General features: G+C 41.0%; 1 protein-coding gene across 1 annotated transcript in view; it reads left to right on the top strand.

Annotated features, from left to right (window-relative positions):
* The window catches only part of DHX15 (DEAH-box helicase 15), a 100,528-nt gene extending 91,186 nt beyond the window's left edge, over window positions 1–9,342 (top strand). The window contains exons 13-14 of the mRNA XM_090035710.1: window positions 7,061–7,230; window positions 8,778–9,342. Of these exons, the coding sequence (XP_089891836.1) occupies window positions 7,061–7,230; window positions 8,778–8,895 (288 nt within the window). The 3' untranslated portion in view covers window positions 8,896–9,342. The remainder of the gene's footprint in view (window positions 1–7,060; window positions 7,231–8,777) is intronic.
* Window positions 9,343–22,516: the final 13,174 nt, after the last annotated feature.

Genomic DNA, 22,516 nt, shown 5'->3' with positions numbered 1-22,516 from the left:
CACCCCACACACACTTCACCACACCCCCACACGCTCACCCCCCCACGTTCTGCCATACTTGTGTGTGTATACTTGCGCACACGCACGCACGCATACCCATACCTCTGACACATATAACACTACAAAGTTACTATGCAATCACTTCTATATACAGTACACAAATACAAATCATAACAAAAATAATTTAATTTTGTTACAAAAGATGCATTATAGTAGGTGACTTCTAGTGTATGATTTGTTTGGTTTTTTTTGGTTCTAAGATAGCAACCCCCCCCTCCCAGAAAGAGTGTTTCCAGAGAGAAAGGAGAGGTACTTGGGGTAGCAAAGGTCAGGGGTTAGGAGCTAGACTTCTGGTTCCAAGATGGCAACCAGGGGGGTGGGGTGACTGTCAAGGGGCAGGGCTGCCCATGTGGCCCTCAAGCACATCAAACCTCATTAAGTGGCCCTCCACCCAAAATAATTGCCCATCCTTGGGCTAGGGGGGAGTGGAAGGAGAGTAGCTAGGTAGGGGGTGCCACATGCATGTGCATGCTTACACATGCATGTGACGGCCAGGCAGCACGGAGAGCAGTTCCCTCAGATAAGTCTGTGGTGGAGGAAGGGAGATTGAGGCCCCCATAGTGAGGGAGAGAGAGTTGGGTAGGGCTGGGATTGGGGGTGCTGCCCAGCCAGGGTTGTGCCTGGGGCCTGGTGCTGGGGCAGGAATGTGTGGCTGCAAGCCCCAGGCAGGGAGTGGGAACAGTCACAGGCAGCTCATCTGAGGGACAGCGGAGGGGCTGGTTCCCCAACGCTTTGTGCACTACTGGAGGGGGCTGGCAGCTGAGGGCTTGGGGCTTCCCACCTTGCTGCCATCCTCTGGAGGGCTTCCACAGTGCAGTGGGTGAGACCCAGCACAAGAGGGCAGAGTAGGCTGCTGAGTTCTGGTGCCTGGCAGCAGTGGAGGTGGTGGCACATAATTGTGTCCCCCACTATTGCCAGGCAGGCAGAGGGCTCCTGGTGGTGACACCACGTCTCCCGAGCCCTGCTCTGACCTCCTGTGCTGAGTCTCACCCACTGCACTGTGGAGGCCCCCAGGGGAAGGGCAGCAGGGCAGTCTGCATCCCATCCACCCCCCACCATGGGCTCCACTCTAGCTGGCGTGACTGGGGTGATGAAGGGGAGGGCTCTGGGTCAGAGGTACGCAAGGGAATGAGGAGTGATGGGGTGGACAGGGGAAAAGGACAGACCTATCAGGGCTGTGCAGTGCCACAAAACAGCAGAGGGGACAGCTACAGCTTGACCCATGTCCTGGGGGGCAAAGGGGGAGCTCTGATTTTTCCATGAGAGAACTCAAAATCAAATGCCAAAATTTATCTGTATTTAGAATTTATTTTACTGTAGTGATTGAGGCACTGTTAGGCTTCCAGATTGATATATTTATAGTTTTAAAGCAGTAAAACATTGTGTTCAACTGATATCTATATATATAGTATTGTCTCATTTTAATCATGGAAAAATGCAGATTTGGGGTTTTTAAATCAGAGAATTTGCAATTTTAACACAAGACCAGGATTCCTGCTGATTAAGGAGAAATAATTAAAAGTTCCCTGCAGATCTTTTGACTAAGATTTTTGTTAAATTCTTCAGACAGTTAACTATAAAATCTAGTGACCAATCCATAAATATAAAATCTAGTTCACAAAAGAGGCCAAAGACTGATTCACCAAAAAAAAAAAAAAAAAGATATAGAGAATGCGTGCACTCCACAATTTGTACTGCTCCAGCTTTGCTATATTTCTTTTTTGGTCACTTTTTAATATCTTTGTAGTAGATAAAATTATTGGCAGTAGAAGATGCCTTCAATAAAAAAAAAAACTGAGTATAAGAATGACTTTTTTTATGTTTAAGTTTAATTATACTTGTAGAGCTATCCAGTTAAGAAACTCTGCTTTACCAAATCCTAATGAATTTAAGTGTTGCAATACTTTCACAGATATGAATAATTTGGCAGACAAATTAATTGACTTAATTCGTGTTGCTGAATCCAGTTGGTCTTATGCTGTAACTCCACAATAATTCTTCCTTCTGACATACTAGATCTCCAGCTTTTCTATTGGGTTTATTTTTCAGAATCAGATTTTCAGGACCTTTAGTAAACATTTCTATTACAAGGGAAAGTACTATCAAAGTGGTATAATGATGACAATTTGACTGCTGTTATCAGTCCAGAAGGAACTGCTGCACCTAGTATACTCAAAACAGATGTCCTTGTTGGACCAATACTGGCTTGGAAATAAATTGGACTTAAACTTGTTAGCAAGCTTACATTTAGGCTCCAGAGTTAGGCTCTGGAGCAGTGAGAGACACGTGGGCGAAAGCCTGCTGCGCCCCTGCTCCCTTGAAGCCCCCCCAAAAACCCCCCAGCGGTCGCGGAGACCCTCACTGACCCCCAGCACAGCCGGAGGCAAGCAGGGCCCGTGGTGGGAGGGGTTAACCCCTAGAGGGTGGGAGGAGGCGGCTGAGTGAAGCTGGGCCGGGTCAAGCCCCACCCAGGCCCCTACTTCGCCCAGCCCCCCAGACAGCCATGCGACCGGGGTTCCGTGAACAGGCTGCATAAACAGGTGCGCTTGTCTGCTGGTGTGCGAGTTAGTGCGGAGTTTGCACAGGAGGGTGCACGGGAGGGCCCAAGACCCTGCTTGTGAACCCCCCAGGGTAGATAGTCCTAGCCATAGCCAGCCTACCAGAGGCATGACACAGTTGGGCATGCGCCGCACTCCGAGGGTCCCCTCGGGCTCTGTGGCCCCCCCCCGGCATCCCAGAGACGGCCACCCAGATGGAGCCCATAGTTCTGGGCTCCACGCAGACGGAGCCCCTGGCTCTCGGTTGCAGGGGCTGCCTGTCGCCTCTTCAGGCTCTGGGGCCTGGGAGCATGGCCACCTCCCCTTGTGGTGTCTGCTCCCTTTTGGGGTCTCTGGCATGCCAGCTGGAGGAGCTCCAGGCCACAGTCCAGAGACTGCGTGCCATCAGGGAACGTGAGCAGGAGATTGACTCCTACTGCTAGGCTGTTCTCCCCTGGGAGCCGGAGGGTAAACCACAGTCTCCCTCCAGGACAAAGGAGGACTCCGGGACCTCCCGCTCTGTCCAGTCAGGGTCATGGACCAAGGTGGTCAAGGGCCCTAAGGCCCCTGCCCCGCCAGAGCTTACCAAGGTCCCTGCCCCACCGGAGCTTAGCAACAGGTACGCACCTCTCGTTGTTCTAGCAGAGCCTGCTAAGTTGCCAGATCCCGCAGGTAACACAGGCTCAACTGCAGCTACTGCCCCTGCTCTCCCCAAGACAAAATGTAAAGTGTTTGTAGTGGGAGACTCCATCCTGAGGGGGACTGAGGTGCGATCTGCCGCCCCGACCCCTTAGCCCGGGAATTCTGCTGCTTCCTATGCACTGTCCTATGCTTCTTATTCATGTGGGCATCAATGACACAGTTCGGAGCACTCCCAGCCGAGTCATGAGGCGCTACAGGGATTTGGGAGCGGGGCTAAAGGGTCTGGGGGCACAGGTAGTGTTCTCATCGATCCTCTCAGTCTCGGGGTATGGGCTGAGGAGGGAGAGGAGGATCCATGTAGTCAACCAAAGACTGCGGCACTGGTGTCATAGGGAAGGCTTTGGCTTCCATGACCACAGCCCGCTCTTTGGTGAGAGAGGCAGTGAGCTGCTGGGAAGAGATGGCCTCCACCTCTCTCCCCTAGGGAGGAGGCACTTCTCAGCCAGACCGGCTGACCTGCTCCACTGGGCTTTAAACTAAGCCCATTGGGGGATGGGGGGACTACCACCACTGCTGGCTTGCTGAGCAACCCTTGCAAAGCCAGCAGGCCAAGGCACTTAAGGGAGTCCACCCCGCCTCAGTCCTGGTACAATCTGTGGGCAAGGCAAGAGCCCCCAAGGGGACACTTGCCTGCCTGTACACAAATGCCAGGAGCTTGGGGAACAAGCAGGAGGAGCTCATCCTGGTTAATGCAAATAATTAAGATGTCATAGGGATAGCGGAGACCTGGTGGGACTCCACCCATGACTGGACCACGGGTATAGATGGCTATACCCTGTACAGGAGAGATCAAGTAGATAAAAGGGGAGGGGGTATAGTTCTCTCTGTTAAGGAAAGCTACGCATCCCTGCAAGCTGATACTGGCGACCAGGGTGGATGACTGGAGACCCTCTGGGTTAAAATCCGTGGGGAACACGGCACAGGGGACACAACAGTGGGAGTCTACTGTAGACCTCCCAACCAAAGCAAAGACCTTGACCAGGAGATTGCCTGGGAACTGGCTGAGGCCGCATGCTCCAGGACCATGGTTGTCATGGGTGACTTCAGTTACATGGACATTTCATGGGAGGATTACTCAGCAAAATCTGAGTGGTCGCAAAGCTTCCTTTTCTGCGTGGATGATCTCTACCTGACTCAAGAGGTCTGTGGGCCAACAGGAGGCAAAGTGCTGCTTGACCTGGTACTGGTTACTGGGGATGACCTAATTGGCAACCTAGCGATCAATGGGAAGCTGGGTGACAGTGACCATGAGCTGATAAGCGTCACCATCTGCCATAAAGCTGGCAAGTCAGTCAGCAACACAGAAGTCCTTGGCTTTAGAAAAGCCAACTTTGACAAGCTCAGGAGGCTGGTCAGTGAGGCCTTAAGGGACCATGACTCCAGGGGGAGATGGGAGTTCAAGAAGAGTGGTTACTCCTCAAGGGACCGATCCTCAATGCATGAGCTAGGTCTATTCCATCCCCCAGCAAGAGGACACAGCAGCCCCCCTGGCTCTCCAGGGACTTAGCAGACCTCCTGAGGCTAAAAAGAAAGGCCTACAAAGGATGGAAGATGGGATTCACCTCCAAGGAGGATTATTCTGCACTGGTCCAGTCCTGCAGGGAACAAACCAGGAAAGCCAAGGCTGCAACTGAACTCCAACTAGCTTTGAGCATCAAGGACAATAAAAGGTCCTTTTTCAGGTATGTGGGGAGCCAGAGGAAAAGCAAGGGCAACATTGGGCCCCTGCTGAACCAGATGGGGCAACTGACAACTGATGTCCAGGAAAAAGCTAACCTATTAAATGGGTTCTTTGCGTCGGTCTTTCATCAGTCCCATAGGATGCCCATGCTCACCACAGGTCAGGGCGGTTTGGGTGAGGGAGATCCCCTGCCCTCCATCAATGCTGACCTCATGAAGGAACACCTTGAGAAGCTGAATACCTTCAAGTCAGCCGGCCCTGACAATCTACACCCCAGGGTACTCAAGGAGCTGGCGAGCATCATAGCCCAGCCTCTGGCACGGATCTTCGAGAACTCCTGATGCTCTGGTGTAGTGCCCGAAGACTGGAAGAAGGCCAATGTGGTGCCGCTCTTCAAGAAAGGGAGGAAAGTGGATCTGGCAAACTATAGGCCCATCAACTTGACTTCTATCCTGGGGAAGATCTTAGAAAAGTTTATTAAGGAGGCCATCCTTGATGGACTGGCCCAGGCTAACATCCTAAGGGATAGCCAGCATGGGTTTGTTGCGGGTAGGTCTTGTTTGACCAATCTCATTTCCTTCTATGACCAGGTGACCTATCACCTGAACGAGGGAGAAGAGATTGATGTCATATATCTTGACTTCAAAAAAGCTTTTGATCTGGTATCCCATGATCACCTTTTGGCAAAACTGGCCAGTTTTGGCCTTGGCTCCACCACCGTCCGCTGGCTGGGAAATTGGCTCCGTGGTTGGACCCAGAGGATAGTAATTGATGGAAGTCACTCAGCATGGTGCCCTGTAACCAGTGGGGTCCCCCAAGGCTCTGTCCTTTGACCCATATTGTTCAACATCTTCATTAATGATGTGGACATTGGAGTCAGAAGCGGACTGGCAAGTTTGCCGATGACACCAAACTTTGGGGCAAAGCATCCACACCAGAAGATAGGCAGGTAATCCAGGTTGACCTGGACAGGCTCAGCAAACGGGCAGACGAGAACCTGATGGTGTTTGACACTGAAAAATGCAAGGTTCTCCACCTTGGGAAGAAAAACCTGCAGCATCCTTATAGGCTCGGCAGTGCTACACTGGCTAGCACTACAGAAGAAAGAGACTTGGGGGTCATCATAGACCACAAGATGAACATGAGCCTTCAATGCGATGCTGTGGCTAGTAAAGTGACCAAAACACTGGCTTGCATCCATAGATGCTTCTCAAGCAAATCCCGGTACATCATTCTCCCCTTGTACTTGGCTTTGGTGAGGCCGCAGCTGGAGTACTGCATCCAGTTTTGGGCTCCACAGTTCAAAAAGGATGTGGAGAAACTTGAGAGAGACCAGAGAAGAGCCACGTGCATGATCAGAGGTCAGGAAAACAGACCTTATGATGACAGGCTGAGAGCCGGGGTGGGGGGGGACTTTTGTTCGCCAGACCTTATGACTAGTTTGAATGGTCATGAACTACTACAGGACCATTTCAGGCTGGACATAAGGAAGAATTTCTTTACTGTCCAAGCCCCCAAGGTCTGAACAGCCTGCCATTGGAGGTGGTTCAAGCACCTACGTTGAACACTTGCAAGAACAAATTGGATGCTTATCTTGCTGGGATCCTATGACCCCAGCTGACTTCCTGCCCTTCGGTCTGGGAGCTGGACTCGATGATCTTCCGAGGTTCCTTCCAGCCCTAATGTCTTTGAAATTTCATAGATTTCATAGAACCCATATTTGACATAATGTTTTGCTTGTGACTTCTGTCCTAAAATAACAATTAACTTGTTTTTGTGTTTTGTTCAGAGTTGTGTTTTGTTCAAATGCATGTGTTCTTTGGCAACTGACAGAAACATATAAAATAAGTTAGTAATATAAATAGGTACTTTTGGGTGGCAAGCAGTGTGCCAAATGCATGTGACATTTTTAAAAGTAAAGATTACTTACTCATTTTGGACAAAAATATGTATTTCCAAGACCACAAGTGTCTTATAAAATTGTATAGGAAATAAGTAGTCTTTAACGTAACACATTGGAAGAAATCTGTTTTGCATAATGAAAGGTTGATTTCATCTTATTTTATCACCTTTAATTTAGGTGGCACATTTGGAGCGAACAGGGCATTACCTAACAGTGAAAGACAACCAAGTGGTGCAGTTGCATCCTTCCACTGTTCTTGACCACAAACCTGAATGGGTGCTCTATAATGAATTTGTCCTTACAACAAAAAACTATATCCGGACATGTACAGACATCAAGCCAGAATGGTGAGCAAAAAGATTTATGCTTAAGGATTCTTTTTTAAATAATAGGGAGTTTTGAGGGAATGTACTTCCCTAATATTCCTCTCCTCCCTCTGAGTGGTCTACTGTAAGATGCTTTGGGAGATGGGTGTGATATGAATGTACTTGCAGCCAGTTCAGTTTCCCTGACCTGTACTGAAAGCTCCCATTTATGTAAATGAGAGCTGCTTGTGAAACAAAAGGAAAACATTCTCTTAATCATTTTTTTTCAGAAACACGGTGTCTGGGTGGTGGGGGAGCTGGAGGATGAGGGAATGGCAAGGCTTACCTGCTGTAGCACCCTGCACACTGAAGGCAGCAGCTCCCACTGCTGCTGCAGTAGTATTGGCTCTGGTGGCAGTAGGCCCGTGGTATGGGCTACCTGGGAGTTGCTTCTGGGCCCCATTTGCTCCCCTAGCACACAAGTTATACTGTTGGGCACAGGGCTGCCTCTGCTATGGCAAAGACTCATTGAAGGGGTGGGAGGGATTCTGGTGCCTGGCTGGACCCTGACTCTCTCCTCCTGCCAGTTACAGTATTGCTTCTTTATCCATTTATTTGATTCTGTTTTAAATGTTGACTTACTTGAACCCTTTTTTAAGGACTGAGTAAGATGATGCAATGTTACCTCAACCTTGAGGGGACATCCTCCACTTCAGTGAAGTAAATGACAGGTTTGTCATTGACAAGCATTGACTTCTGTGGGGTCAAGATTTTACCCTTGACAAGCAAAATAATAGTTATTTTGATTTAAAATTCGAGTGTCTTGATGATGCACTTGCTGCTGCTTTGGTAGCAGCCAGAGGCTAGTTTCCTGGTTTTAATATATGAGGGGCTACTACAAGCTATTTCATTTATTTATTTTTTTAATCAAGTGGCGGCTTATGTTTTGTCACTTCGTTGCAGCCTTAAAGTTTCTTGTACTTGGAGTGTTTTTGAATGCTGGCTACAGAAGATCACTAACTTTTTTTCTTTTTAGAATGCTTATCTACTGTTGTCAAGAAGTAAATCGTTGAGCATAATGCAACATTTAGTAGATTTTAAAACAAATAATGTAATTCAGTTCTGTCTCGAGGTTTTTTCTAGGGAGATTTTTCTGGTTTGTTTAAATATTTCCTAGGCATATAGTCAATCAAAGTTTGATTGTCTATTAAATGGGAATTGAAAATCAGGTATCGTGTTCCTCTGGCACGTGATGGGACTCTGAAGTCTTTGATAAAAACAGCTGTATGCTCTAGAGAGTCTTTTTAATCTTTGAAAGGACTGCTGCCAGTCCAGACACATTTCATAACTTTTTCTGCTGCTTATATAAGGTTTTAGACAGTTCTATGCTAAACCACTTATCCCTGTGAAATTTCAAAATGACCCTTTTTGCCTCGATTTGGGATTCACAACATGGGATATGCACATTTCCAGACAGTATTAAAGATTGTGTATCTTTAATTATTTGATGTAGTTGCTAATTGGGCAGAGTTGCTACAGGCTGTATGATCAGAGTTGTGTATTAATGACATGCTTTTCTTTTCTGGCAGGTTGGTGAAAATTGCCCCTCAATATTATGACATGAGCAATTTCCCACAGTGTGAAGCAAAGAGACAGTTGGACCGCATCATTGCCAAACTTCAGTCCAAGGAATACTCGCAGTACTGAATTTATGCTTTGAACTGAAGTTACTCAGAGGACAGCTTTAAAGGATGAATAAACTCCAAGTTCAAGTTGTGCTCTTCACTTCGGTTCAATAATGGCCTTTATTTGAAAGCTTTTTATTTTTTCTTTACAGTAAATATTCCATTCTGATTTCATAAATTAAACATTTATGCCTCCCTTTTGTGTTGACACTGTAGCTCATACTGGAAAAGCTGATCAATGTTTTGCAGTTTATTGAAAGTAGTTCTATATATAACAATGTTATAAGCATTTCTTTAGAAATGGTTGAAAATGCTTCTAAAATGTGATTATCGACCATGGTATGCATGATCGTTGTAATTGTTGACATTCCTTTTAGAAGTTGTGAAATGTTACAACTTGTGCTTATGTAGACACAATCTTCAGCCTCAGTACAGAAGTACTGACTTCAATAAAGTCTATTTATACTAACTTTGTGCCCTAGTACATCAGTATTTCTGTTTTTAGCCGATTGTGAAGAAACAGTCAGTCTTAACTTAAACTGCTTATTTTGTTGATATTGCATTAGTCTGTTGGTTTTTAGATCATTGTAGTTCTGCGTCACATCACAGACAGTAGTGATAAACTAAATAGCATGTGCAGCATGAATTCTCATGCCTGATTCATTAAATTGCTTGCTTTATAAATTGAAATGCTATGTGAACTGTTCACAGTTTCGACAGAGCACATCCCCTGAGCATGTTCTTTGAATTTTCTTGGTCAGTACTATAATAATAAGAATCCACCCTATAAAGTTTCTGGGCATTTATACACATATATTTGTGTGCTCTGAAATGCCGGAAATCCAGCACATCCACATGTGAGCTGATGCACCTGGCGCTGTATCACATACATTTGTATAAACAGTGAAATGCACATCAGCACTGAGAAAATGGCGGTGGTGCGCTTTAGAACTAAAACACCTTCTATGCATTTTAGTTCAAAAACACCCCGCCATCATTTTCTCAGTGCTGACATGCATATTGCTCTTTTATACAAATGCATGCACTGAAGCACCAGGCACTTCTAAAAGCACCCAGTGCTGCAGCGCAAACATGTACAAATGCCCTCTGTGACCAGCTGGAAGTTACCCTTCTGGGCACTGTTCAGATACAGTTCTAAGTAAATGGCACAACTCTGTTAAGAATGGAAAGTTCATTATGAATTTGGATTCGGCATAAATAACAGTAAGTGTAATGTAGGACTAACAAGTTGCGTTTCCCCCTGTCAGCCCCACTAATGTAACCTGGGGGCATGACACTGATTCTCAGTGAAATAAAACTTGAATACATTTTCAGAATGGAGATACTGGGATTTGTTAGTCCCAGGTGAAATTATCAAATATTTTATAAGATTTAAGACTTCCTTACCCTCAAATGTACAATAGTCCTTTCTTCATAGAAGAGTTGCTGTACTTCTAAGAGTCTCAGTTCTGTACCTGAATTGCCTATAATGAATCTGGATCCTTTTCATTCTCACCTCAAGGCTAAGATCTAAATCCATCTTGACTGGAAAGCAAAAAAACTAAGATAGTTCTTCTTACTCATTAGGCTGTTTCCTCTCAGAATGACTGATCTTGAGCACTACTTTTTAGGATGCTTTTAAGTTGTAGCACTTGACTACAAAAATACATGGGAGCCAATATATGAAGGTTCCTTTCTCCTTTTCCACTACAAACTGTGTTCATTTTTCTTAAGGAAGGAGTTGTATAGGGCCAATGAAAACAGCATTGCAAAAGGTGAACCTGATGCCAAATTGTCCAAGGTTTCTGAGTGGATGCAGTAACATGATGAAATCATGACTGGTAATGTTCTCTGCTTGAACTGACTTGCTTCTTGCTTGTTAATCTGTGAAATCTTACTCCCTTTGGTGGACTCTACTGCCCCCTGTCAGATGATTTTAATTACAAGCATAGGAAATTCAGGCAGGGAAGCAGACTGTTTGGAGTAAATTTAAGATGAATATACAGTGTTAGTCCAGTTTGCAATCTTAATACTAAAATGTACACTAGTACTTAATATTTGAAGATAAGTTTAAAAATAAATCAAATCACTACTCACTTCTTATCACTAGTCAAACTGGAGCTCTGCCCTAAGTAAAATCAGTTTGTAGGGCCACCAGTTACATTTGCTTAGTGCTCACCTTTGCAGTGGAAAAGGTACTGAGGTCACATTCTCTATTCATCTTCTGGTTGTCTTGTACTACAACAAGAGGCTGGAGTCTGACTGATTTGTCCAGAGAATTATTTCGAATGCCTAGAGTAGCACTCAGCTAGGTGATGTAAAACCAACCTGTATGGCAGTGTTTATGTACTCCAAAATCAGGAGAAAGCTGCCAGTTTTCAGGTAAAGAGAATACTTGGGGAACCCAATAGCTTGCAATAAGCTGCAGAGCCTTAGATTCCACTGCAGCTTATACTGGTTTTGGAGCAGCCTAAGAACTGGGGAGCAGCTGGGTATAGTGCTGAGTGGATTTTTAACACTGCAGAGGGGCTGGCCTGTTTTTCTTTATCTTAACTGTTAGCCCCACAAACTCAGCTTGGAGCATGACAGCCAAACTGGAATCTTTCAATCACATGCATCATTGGTACCAGAAATGAAAATATAACAGGCCAAATTAATGTCTTTGGTGACAGCTGTGCAACCTATAGTCTTCCAATTAAGTTAGTGACACCTGTGCAAACCACCTAAAGGAGTTAGGGTTGCACAGGTGTCACTGACTTAATTGAAGACTACAGGGTTGCACAGCTGTCACTAAGTATAAAATTTGGCCTGTAGTATCTCCACTCCAAATAGAAATGATGCACAAGATGGAAAATGTTCAGCTTGACTGTCAGAACCCTGTCAGAGTCAGGCTTGCAACTGAGGAAAATACTGAAACCCACAAACCCTAGGAATGTAGCAGATTTTACCCTGGGAATGTCTCAGTCGCCTATCGTAACGTTGCTTGCAGAGGCTTTTAAACTTTAAACTGAAGTTCAAAGCATTAGTAGAACTCAATTTTTTTAATAAAAATGTTTTAAAAGTTCACACTTGACAGGTATGCTGTCATGTATGTATATTGTCAACAAAGACTCAAATAAGACTGTGTGTTGTATAGTTTATGACTTATTCCTTGTGGGGTGGGAGTTGTTTTTTAGTGTGTTCTTTTTTGTGGGGCAGGGTGTACAATTATATTGCGTTATGCACTAGATCAGTGGTTCTCACTTGGAGTGCCATGAGACCCCTTTCTGTGGTGCTATGGCACTGGTAATGCTGCTGCTGCTGCCATAGCAACTAGGCGAAAGTGCCCTGTGTGCCCATTTCCAAGAGGTGCCTGCAAAGCCAGACTGGAAAGCAACAGCAGCAGGCGAAGGTGCTCCTGCCCTTTGTTAGCTTACAAACCTAGAATGAAATGGCCTAATGGCAGGCAGGAATCCGCCTCCACTGCAGTTGTTTCTTGGTCCAGCTACACAGATGCCTCCTGGAAACAGATGCTGCGAGTTGGTTTTACTTGGTGGCGGTGAAGCAGCAGCCTGGAGATAAAGTAGGTAGGCTGAGGCATTAGAACAGTGGTTCTCAACCAGAGCGCCACCAAGTGCCTGAAAGTTATAGAGGGCCACGAGTCAAAAAGGGTTGAGAGCCAGTGCTCTATATGATGATACTACTACTACTACTACTACAACATAATATTCTTAAGAAAGAGTGGGACTTAATGAGTTTAGGTTAAAACTGACATAGCTTATAGTCTTAGGTATATTCACCTTCCTTGTAGTAATGTGCATTTTTTAAATGCATTTTTCTTGTGTAAAGCCATAAAGTAAATGGAACAAAACAGGTTAACAGGCATGCTTGGCTGTGCTGAAATAGGAAGAAAGTAGTATCCATGAAAGAGAAAAGGAAAGAAATGAGTGGAGATGGGCATAATTATATAATGAAATTATTAGAAATAGGAATATTTTTTTTCAGTGTGGATCAGAACCCATTATTTTATTTTTTTTAATGAAGTGCTCAAGCATTATCTTGAGAACACAACTTGGGTACATTCATCTTTTTGTATGTAGATTTCATAACTAAGTGTTAATAAAAATTAATAAATCTTAATAATTAATAAAATTGATTTTTATTAAGTTGTTTTATCAGTAGAAGAATTAAGGGATATAGAGCAAGACCAGTCTTATATAATCAGTGACTGGGCTGGGAATCAAGTTTTTGTGGCAATACTTATTTCAGTTACAAGCATGGAAGGAAGGTTTATTGTTCATATACCGTTTAGGTAGGCGGAAACAGAATTATCCAGCTTATTGCTGTATCTGACTCGAGCTGTGTATAACAGGAAAAAGTAAATAAAATCAAACATTAAATCCCATTTTAGTGTTGAACTAAGCAATGGCAAAACTAATTGCTTATTGTTTTAACATTTAACCAAATCCTTATTCATTTTGTGATGTGAAATCCCATAACTGACTGCAGGAATTCAAAACAGGATGCCATATAACATTTTATATTAGGAGGCAGTCATCTACAACTTTAGGGCCAGATCTGACCTGTAAAGGTTCAAACTGGCCTTGAGTGGCAGTGCAGATCAGGGAACACGCAGTTGTACCAAGCCCTGCATCCCCTTCATGGTACTCTCCTTTGCAGGCCTACTGGCAACTCTCTCATGTCTGCCCTTACATTGCTGCCAGAGGCCTGGTCTGAGCTTCGTAGAAGAAGGTAGCAGGGAGTTCCAACCCACAGGGGCAAAAGTTTGCTACAACCCTTGTGGATTAAATGACATACCAGTTTTTTTCTGAGGAGACTGGACATATACCTTTTTCAGGGACAGGCAGTTCTGCTTGAGTGGGGAGGGGTACTAATGGATGAAGTAAGATGTTTTACACCTGTTGCTGCTTGCCTATAGAAGAAAAGATTTGAAAGAAAGCAATAAGGAATATTAGTTCTACATAGGCAAACTTAGGTTTTAGTGGTTCTGTGGTTGTGTTCCCAGCCTCGCTCACTTCTGATAAATAGGTTGATGTGTGCATGAAAGCAGCTTTCTAGGATTTGGGGACTACTGAAGAGTTGAATAATTTGAGATTAGCTTTCAAAAAGTGCAGAACAGTTGCATTCTTATCTAACTTCTTTGGAATAAGTAAAAGGAAGATATTGATCTCTTTGTAAAGAGGTTAGCTGGAAGTTCCATTTTTTAAATTTGAAAACGTGAAGTAAAATAAACTATTTGGATTGTTAATTGTCTGTGCCTGTGTGAATTAGAATGGGAAACAGCATATTAAAAGAGATTGGTAGCGATGTTGTAGCCAAGATGGTCTAGGAGACAAGCATTTTTGTGGGTGACATCTTTTTTTTTTAATCACACGAACTGTCTGGTTGGGATAAGTTAAACAAGCTTTCAAATGCAAGGGATGTATTAAGAATGTATTTTTGGAAAGGACAGAGAACCTTCCACCTTAAGAGTGCTTCTGCATAATATGTCATAAAGTAGCAAGGGCTAATGTTGACCTGTGATAAGTGTGTTTAGCTTTATCATCTATACAGAATTAACTTCTGGTGATTGGCTGCATAAAACTGCATTTAGGTATGTGCCTCCTAATATTGTTGGTGATTTGTCATACAGAAGTGACCAGTCATGCTTGCTTTACAGATTTCTATGCATCTTTATAGTATCTGTTCATTTTTTCATTATAATAGAATAAATTAAAGCCACTTCACACTTCAGTACATTTTAATGTATACAATCTGACAGATTTTGGTTACTAAATTTTTCTTTTTATCCATATGAAGAACAGCATTGATTTGCAAAAGTTATGCACTTGAATTGTGTTTGCAGTTAAAGCAGTGTGAATTATTTTTGTTCAGCTGAAGTTATCTTGGTATAGGGTGATTGTTTGCTGTGAACTGATCAATTTTTTTTACTGATTAGTACAACATCACGAATTCTAAGGAGTATTTTCATTTTTTGGATCAAGGCTATTGTGAAACTGACCGAGCATAAGTCATAAGTGTGTGGTTTTGACTTAGTTCTGTATGTGAACTGCTATATATCTTAAAAATACATCATAAAATGTAACAGTATTTAAATTTGCTTTAATTATAGTGTAAGCGTTTAAAAAGGTTCTAGAAACTGGTCACAGGGAAAAAGTTAAAAGGCAAATTACTAAAGATAAATTTATCTTTTGTTAGACACAAAATCATGACTATTGTTCAGGCATGGACTGATAGGATTCTAGGAAAATCCCATGTCAGGTCCCATATCAGGACCTCAGGGAAATAAGACAGAACCTGCACAAGTGAAGTGTACATTTAAAATCCCATATATGGGAAGAGTAAATATTTCTATTCTGTAACTAGAGGAGTGAAAGGCTTAGGATAACCAGGGTGTGATCTTATGGCACAATGTGATAGGCCTTTTAGATCCGATTGGGCTCATCTACACATGCCTCTACAATGCCATTGTTATTCTGCTGTCATTTAGTACTTCCTTTAGTACTACAGTCCATGCTGTGATGCAGGGTTATTTTTAGCTGCTACATCGCCATAGTGATGCGCTATACTGAGGGAGCATGTCGATATGGCGACATAGCTGCAGCATCACGATGTTTGCCTGTGGATGCTACCTCACTGTAGTGCATTGCTATGGTGACATAGCATCACATGTAGATGCAGCCATTGCTTAGGAGTAGTTACGTTTCATAAGGATTATAGAAATTAAAGATAGGAAAGATCTACTTAGTTACTTAGGACTTTTTTATACCAATAAGCTTGTACTAGTAGCTATTCTAGAGCTTTTAAATTAGATTGGACAAGTTCCAAGTGATACAAAATTTAGATATTTTTAAATTTTGAAATGCGTAGCTTTAATATTTCACATGAAAGCAATACGAGTAGGGTTTTTTTATTCATCCGCCTTCATTGTGCAGATGGCTGATTGGCTATCTCCTGATTTTCACTAATGTAATTACTTATTTAAATACCACTGAGGAAATTCTAACTTCCAGTATCAGGGAATTAAAAGAAATATGATGGCAGTAAAACTTCTAAATTGATTGCTATAAATTTACAGTATAAATTGTAGTTTCTTTCTGATAATTTTGGGGTAGCTTAATTTTGTATGTTCAATTAAGCCAATGTAGAGTCACTTAGGCACAGTGAATGTATTTTGTAGGGAAACGAATAATTTTCACTTGTATCTCTTTTGGCTTTAAGTGATTCTTTAAACTTATTCCAGCTATGATACAGCTATGCATTAATTATATCATATTGTATAGAAAAAGAAAACATTTTCATAAACTAATGCTGGCAATAAATCTCCTGTGGCTCTAAAGTTTTCTTATTTTTGGTTGGTTTTATTCTTTCATGTAAAGACTGCCCTTGCTTTTCATTTGAATTCAGTGTCTGTTTTGTAGGCATATCATATTAATGTTCCCAGCCTCATTGCTTCCAGCAGCATAAACAATAAACACTTAAACCATCAAGCACTTATCAGGCTTCAAGCAGTGGAGGATTGCAGGTGGACCAATTTTCTGAATGCTTTGTCAATTCAAATATTCATCCATGTAGTAAAACCACTTCTGTTTATAAGTGACGGGTTTTATTCTTTAAAATATCAACTTTTTCAGCTCTACAAAGATGCTAGTTTTCTCCATCAAAATTCATGTACCACTTAGAAGCACTACAAACTGAAATAGGAAAAACTTGACCTTTCAGACCTTAGAATGGTGTCTGTGAAGTTATTATATTTTGCATGTTGAATAAAAGGTAATTTATAAGCTTTTTATTGTGGAAGGGGATAGTTTAGTTCTTTTAAGAAGTTTAATGTACTGTGAACCTTTCCTAAAAGGCTTACAATTTGTACAGTGGCAGAAGGTTAAAAGCAGTGAACTTCACAAAAAGTAGCTGTCAAAGAGGATATCAGAAATCTTATTTTAATAAGTCACTATATTATATAATGTAGTAGAAGTAAACTTAAATTACTGTTAGTTTTAGAAACTAAAAGGTGATTTGATGAACAGAAACTAAAAACCAAAGATTGACAAAATTTTAACATTCAAGACTTTAATTCTTAAAATCCTTTAAGTTGAAAAGCGAGGCTGGTTTTCATTTTCAGGAAATTTATGGACAATAAACAGCTTGTCTCTAATCAAATCCAGTGTTAAAGAAAAATCCATGAAGGGACTGGAAACTGGATTATTAAAGTACTTTATTTCATTTTGGATGTTAGATCATGGCTCTGCCTTCTACGTTTTGGCTCAAAACATTGCTGGATTTGCTGCTACGTAAATTGTAGTACTCTATTACTTCAACTGCTTACTTTCTACAGACATAGTGTTGTCAAATACTGGGTTAAACAGCATGTGGTAGCAGAATTGTGATTTTTCTAAAGCCCCCAAACACTCCTTTTTTTGGTAGCAAAAAAAGTTGGAGGGAGAAAACGAAAAGTATGTGTAGGTTGTGAAACAGGTGGTTTAATGATATAGAATCTTAAATGCCTAGTTGTCATTTACTTCATAAACCCATTTATTCCTCAAACATCTGTCTAAAATTAAAATTCTCTTTCTACAAGTAAAGCAACATAAGAGGTTTGTAGTCTATTGGCAAGTTAAGCTATTAACTTTAGGTCTGCCTTTGGGTGCAATAAGATATTATCAACATATTTCAGTATCGAGTCTGTTTGGATCAGACTAATCTGCATGTGTTAGAAACCTCGTTTTGATGCTGATAGGAATATAAGTATACAAAAATTTTGTAAAATTGTGAATTCAGCTTCTATTTCTTCCTTGTTTTTATTTTCACAACTTTATACTATTTTAATATAACAATATGGGTATGTCTACATGTGCTTTAATGCACATTAGTCTATTTTAATGCGCATTAAAGTGTCACAAAAACTGCACTTTTGTTAATGCACATTAAAATAAGATAACGCACCTTTTTCTAGTACCTCTAACTTTAATGTGCATTAGCAAAAATGCATTAAGGAATGTATAGATGCACCCTGTAATGTTTTCTTTCCAAGGAATTAAACATTTCATTCTGCTATTCACATTTCAGTCTGTTCTAAGCTCAATTTATTATAGAAAGTAAAATTGTTTAAATTGGCATAGTGATATGGATAGTATAAAGACCTAAATAGGGCAGAACAGTTTCCAGGTTCCTCCTGAATTATTTTTAAGATTTTGTTTAGGTTCAAATTCTTATTAAATAGATCAAATCAGATTTCAGCTCTGACAATGTCCTCAGACTCTTTAAGATGTGCTTCAATTACTTCTGTAATTTTCATGCTTGCAGAATCTTTTGTGAAAAATGGAAGTTCTCTTTTCTCATGCATAGAGCCTATCACATTGTACCATAAAAGTGCAAAAATTGGAGGACTCTTCTTGACTTCTGCTTGGGTGGGAGTCATTTTTCCTATCCATGATAAAGCTTATAGTGGCAAAGAAATAGCAAAAGAAAATGCTTTATGACTGTTAGGTGTTATTACTTTCTCAATAAGATTCTAATAAGTGTGGAACACTCATACTTTGGAAATTTATGATGGGTGTTCTGGAGAAGGTCTCTTACCTTTTACATTGTCTGAGCAAATGACAGACCTTTCAGTGCACTTCACCGTAGATGACAACTTGAGAAACCTGTGCACAATGGTCTTGACCCTGGTCAATGAAAGCTGCTGGAACCTTTGCCTTTGACTTGAATGTGCACAGAATATTTGTTGGTTTTCTTGAGACCTACGGAATCGATGACAATCACAAGACTAGATTTAATTCCTGCATCACAGAAACCATTATCAGGTCATGTCTCATGTTTGGTTCATCATCTTATATTAATGCCAATTTTTATTCCTTTAGGGTTTGTTTTCCCCACACTCTTCTGTCTTCTCCTAGTAGGGAGTATTGGACTTGTGAATTTAGAAATCCCCCTACAGAATTTTCTATTGTGAACTAAGTGTTTTAAGCATATTTTTGTTGTTTCAGATGTAACGGAAGGTGGCAACCAAGCTTCTAGTCTTTGCTGAAGGTTTAACGGCATGTACTCACTTTGCTATTTTTGGGGTGTTGCTGGCTTGTGGATGTTGAAAAGTTGCCTGAACTAGGAATTAAATTATTGTTGTGGTTTCCTCTTTCAAAAAGTAGCATTGAAACTATCTGGCTTATATAATCATCAAACTCAGTAGGCAGAGTTTTGGCAAGTGGCATACTTGATCTTGCAGAATCCACAAAATATAATTTAATGCAGTATTTGAGATGAGCACAAATCCAGTTTATCTTGTCTGTTTATTCTAGACAGATTTTTTCATTCACTTTTGAAGACTTGCATCTTCCTCCAGTCCACTGAGTTGCCTCTTGCTTATCACTTCTGTTACCTATATTTGAGTGAAATCAGTTCCCAGGTAAATAATAATTAGTTGAAGCTATGAACTTCTAAGCAATGCAGAAGTTAGGCTGATAGAGCAAACCATTTTGAAGACTTCGATTTCAGGAAATAATTTCCTTTGGTTGAAAGTATAGTATATGTTAATAATTACTTGATTCATTCTAACTTTGGAGCGTTCTTGGAATCACCTTTGATACAAGTAGTTTTATACCATTTTCAGTTGACTAAGAAACTCTGTCCCTGTTGATGACCAATGACCTGGGCTCAATTATGCATGTCTTTATTAACTGTGCATGGAACTTCCAGGTTTTAGAAAACGCACAACTGTCACAGTGTACTGCAGCATGTCTACTTACTAACTAACACCAGCTATGACAAATGTTTAAGGCCTGTCTACCGTTCCCTTTGCTGGTTTTCTATAGAATATATAATCAAGTTCAAAGTTTTGGTCATGAATTTCAAGGCATTCAATGTCTTGGGCCCAGGATGTTTAAAACAATGCCTAAAGCTCCAAGATTCCTCACTCTTCTGGCCCAGTTAAATTTTGTACAGTAAGGAAGAAGCACATCTATACAGGAGACTGAATTTTCTTTGGAACCAGTCGACTGCAAATGAGTTTATACACCAATTAAGACCCAACTTCACCACCTGTTTGAACTGCAAAGCAGATTTTTTACTTGCTTTCTGTAAGATATAGCAAGAATTCCAAAGCAGAAGCACTTCATACCACATACATTTCTCACGTGGGGGAAAGGATGAGGAAACAGATATTTAACATGTTAGTCATGTTGCTTAACGTCCTGCTTGAAGATACCAGGTATTATGTAGATGAGTTCAATATATGAGTCTATGTAGTATATAGTAGAATAATTTTTTTAGGAAGTTGGGTTAGATGCATTCCTACACTGATGACATTTAATAAGTATCCATTATACATCTGATGTATTGATTAGTAGCATTCATACTTGCAGCATATATCCTCATGACATCTGAGTCTTGCAAATTTTAAATGTATCTGTACATAAGGAAAGACTTCCATCTTCCCTTTTTTTCTGCAGAACCTGAATGTAGTATGTGTATGTATTTGTTTTGAAAGGATTAAGAAGTCTTATTCAGGTAAGGATAGGTTGAAGAATTAAGTTACAAATTTTACTTGGATAGTGCTGTGATTTATCCTGATCTGTCCTAAGGACATTGTTTCCTGTACACTCAAGTTTCATGGTTGAGCTTGATGATTCAAGTGTGACACAGCTTTTGGGAGCTTACAATGACTTGTATGAAGCGATATACTGGGTAACTTAGAAGAATCTTTCCGAAGCCTTTGAAGGTGAGAATAGGGATCTTGGATTTTACCTAGCATGTAGCAGGAGGCCAGTAAAAGTTGAACTCTGGGGTGATGTGCTAAAAATGTCCTGGCTTCTGTGTTCTGATCCTGTCGGATGGTTGGTAGTTTTATTTTTAAGTATGTCTAACTTTATATTGTTCTATTATAAATATCAGCTTCACTGCATGTTAAGGAGACATATATAGACACGCACTAGATTTTTGTATGTAAATGAAATGAGAGCAGTGTCACTTACCATACTGTTTCTGCTCTTCTTTGATCCTGTGTAGTCTGCAGTTTCACAATTGCTTTTATAAACACTGTCTTACACACTTACACTCCATGTATTTCATTTCCATTGATTGCAAAGGATCAGGATTTGGTTGTTAATCTTTTGATTTCCTCACCTGCTGTAAGTGCTTAATACTTACCTCTGAGGATGTTCATAAAGCACAATGAGATCTTTTGATAGAAGGTGCTAGGGGAGCTTTAAAGTATTACCTTAATAGAAAATGTATCAGTGTACTTTTAAAGCCTTTCCTCTTCAATTTTTATGGACTGTCTTAATTAAATTTAAAAGGTTTTTAGACACTTATGAATAGGCTAAGTAGAAAGCTACTTTTTCCTAGCTTTTGAGGACACATGGACAGATAACTTCTCACTTTCGTTATAAAAGGTCTTGTGTGAGCATTGATTCAAATGAGAATAAATTTTCAACTAACAGTTGAAGTTTTGGTAAAGTTGGGAGTAAAAAAAAGGCTTGTCTCTGTTAATGACAGAAATAAAAATGGCAAATATACTATTTGGCTTGCGAGAACTTTTTTTGTTAATCCAGTTATCTCAGAAAAATGGTACGTGACCAAAATCATTGTAAAATGTAAATTTGTGGTTACCGGCTTCCAAAACAGTGGTAAATTGTGGTTATACACAGGACCATGGATCCTTTGCCCTTCAAACCCCCTCACTCCCCCCACCCCCATTCAAATATTAAACATACCAAGTACCTGGCTGTATAATATATATTAAATAATCTAAAATTCAGATAGCAAATCCAGGATTAAAATGTATTAAAGTGAAATTCTGATTTTTACTGGATAGGCCTTATACCAATTTGTCTGTTTAAAGGCCATGCTTGGTTTCAAGATGAATTAGGTCTTAGCCATTCTTAAGGCTCAACATCCTGATCCAACAGCTAAGATGCTTAAGAGACACCATATTTGCCTTTCATGGAATTTTTTTGAGCAGAATTTTTATCTAGAAGAATAGTACTGTATGTGGGAGCAGCTCGCAACCACCAGGGTGGAACACGAGCCTTGGGCTTGTTTTAGTAAAGCATGCCATTCTGGGAGAGACAGAAATTACAATATTCTAAGACCTGTCTCTTCCATGGGAAAAGTGAATTTACAGTTGAGCAGGGCAGAAATGGCTCTCTGATAGGAATGGTCTTCAGATAATGACACCATGCTAAAGTAGTGGTGTTTAAAAGTCCTCTTACTCCAATGTTGGTTTATTTCTGTTTCCACATTATACGAAAAAATCCATCTATCTGGACACATACTTTGATTACAGAAAAACATTTACATATGAGAAAATACTGTGCAAGTAAGAAACTATGATGTGCGGGTTGAAAATACTGCGAGGGAACATTTATATTAAAAACAATTCCACTGGAATTAAAAAAAACTTGCTATAAGGTTTTTGTACAACTTCAAAAAAAATGCAGCACAATTTTGGGCATCTAAGGGTATGCCTATGACCACTGTTCCAGGATAGAGGCAAATACTGGAGTGGAATTTAACTTGGTCACAAATTCTTGTTTGTACCATGTTCTCTTCTTCCACCCGCAGTCTCCAGATCAGAACAACCATGACTTCAGCATGCTAAAAGATTAAGGAAATTGCTAAAGCAGGCTGTATACACATAGATTATTAAG

Source organism: Crocodylus siamensis, chromosome 2 (assembly GCF_052110815.1).
Source record: "Crocodylus siamensis isolate JL-2025a chromosome 2, ASM5211081v1, whole genome shotgun sequence".
Classification (NCBI taxonomy): domain Eukaryota; kingdom Metazoa; phylum Chordata; order Crocodylia; family Crocodylidae; genus Crocodylus; species Crocodylus siamensis.
The sequence above is the reverse complement of the archived record's forward strand: the minus strand, read 5'-3'. Positions and strand labels throughout refer to the sequence as shown.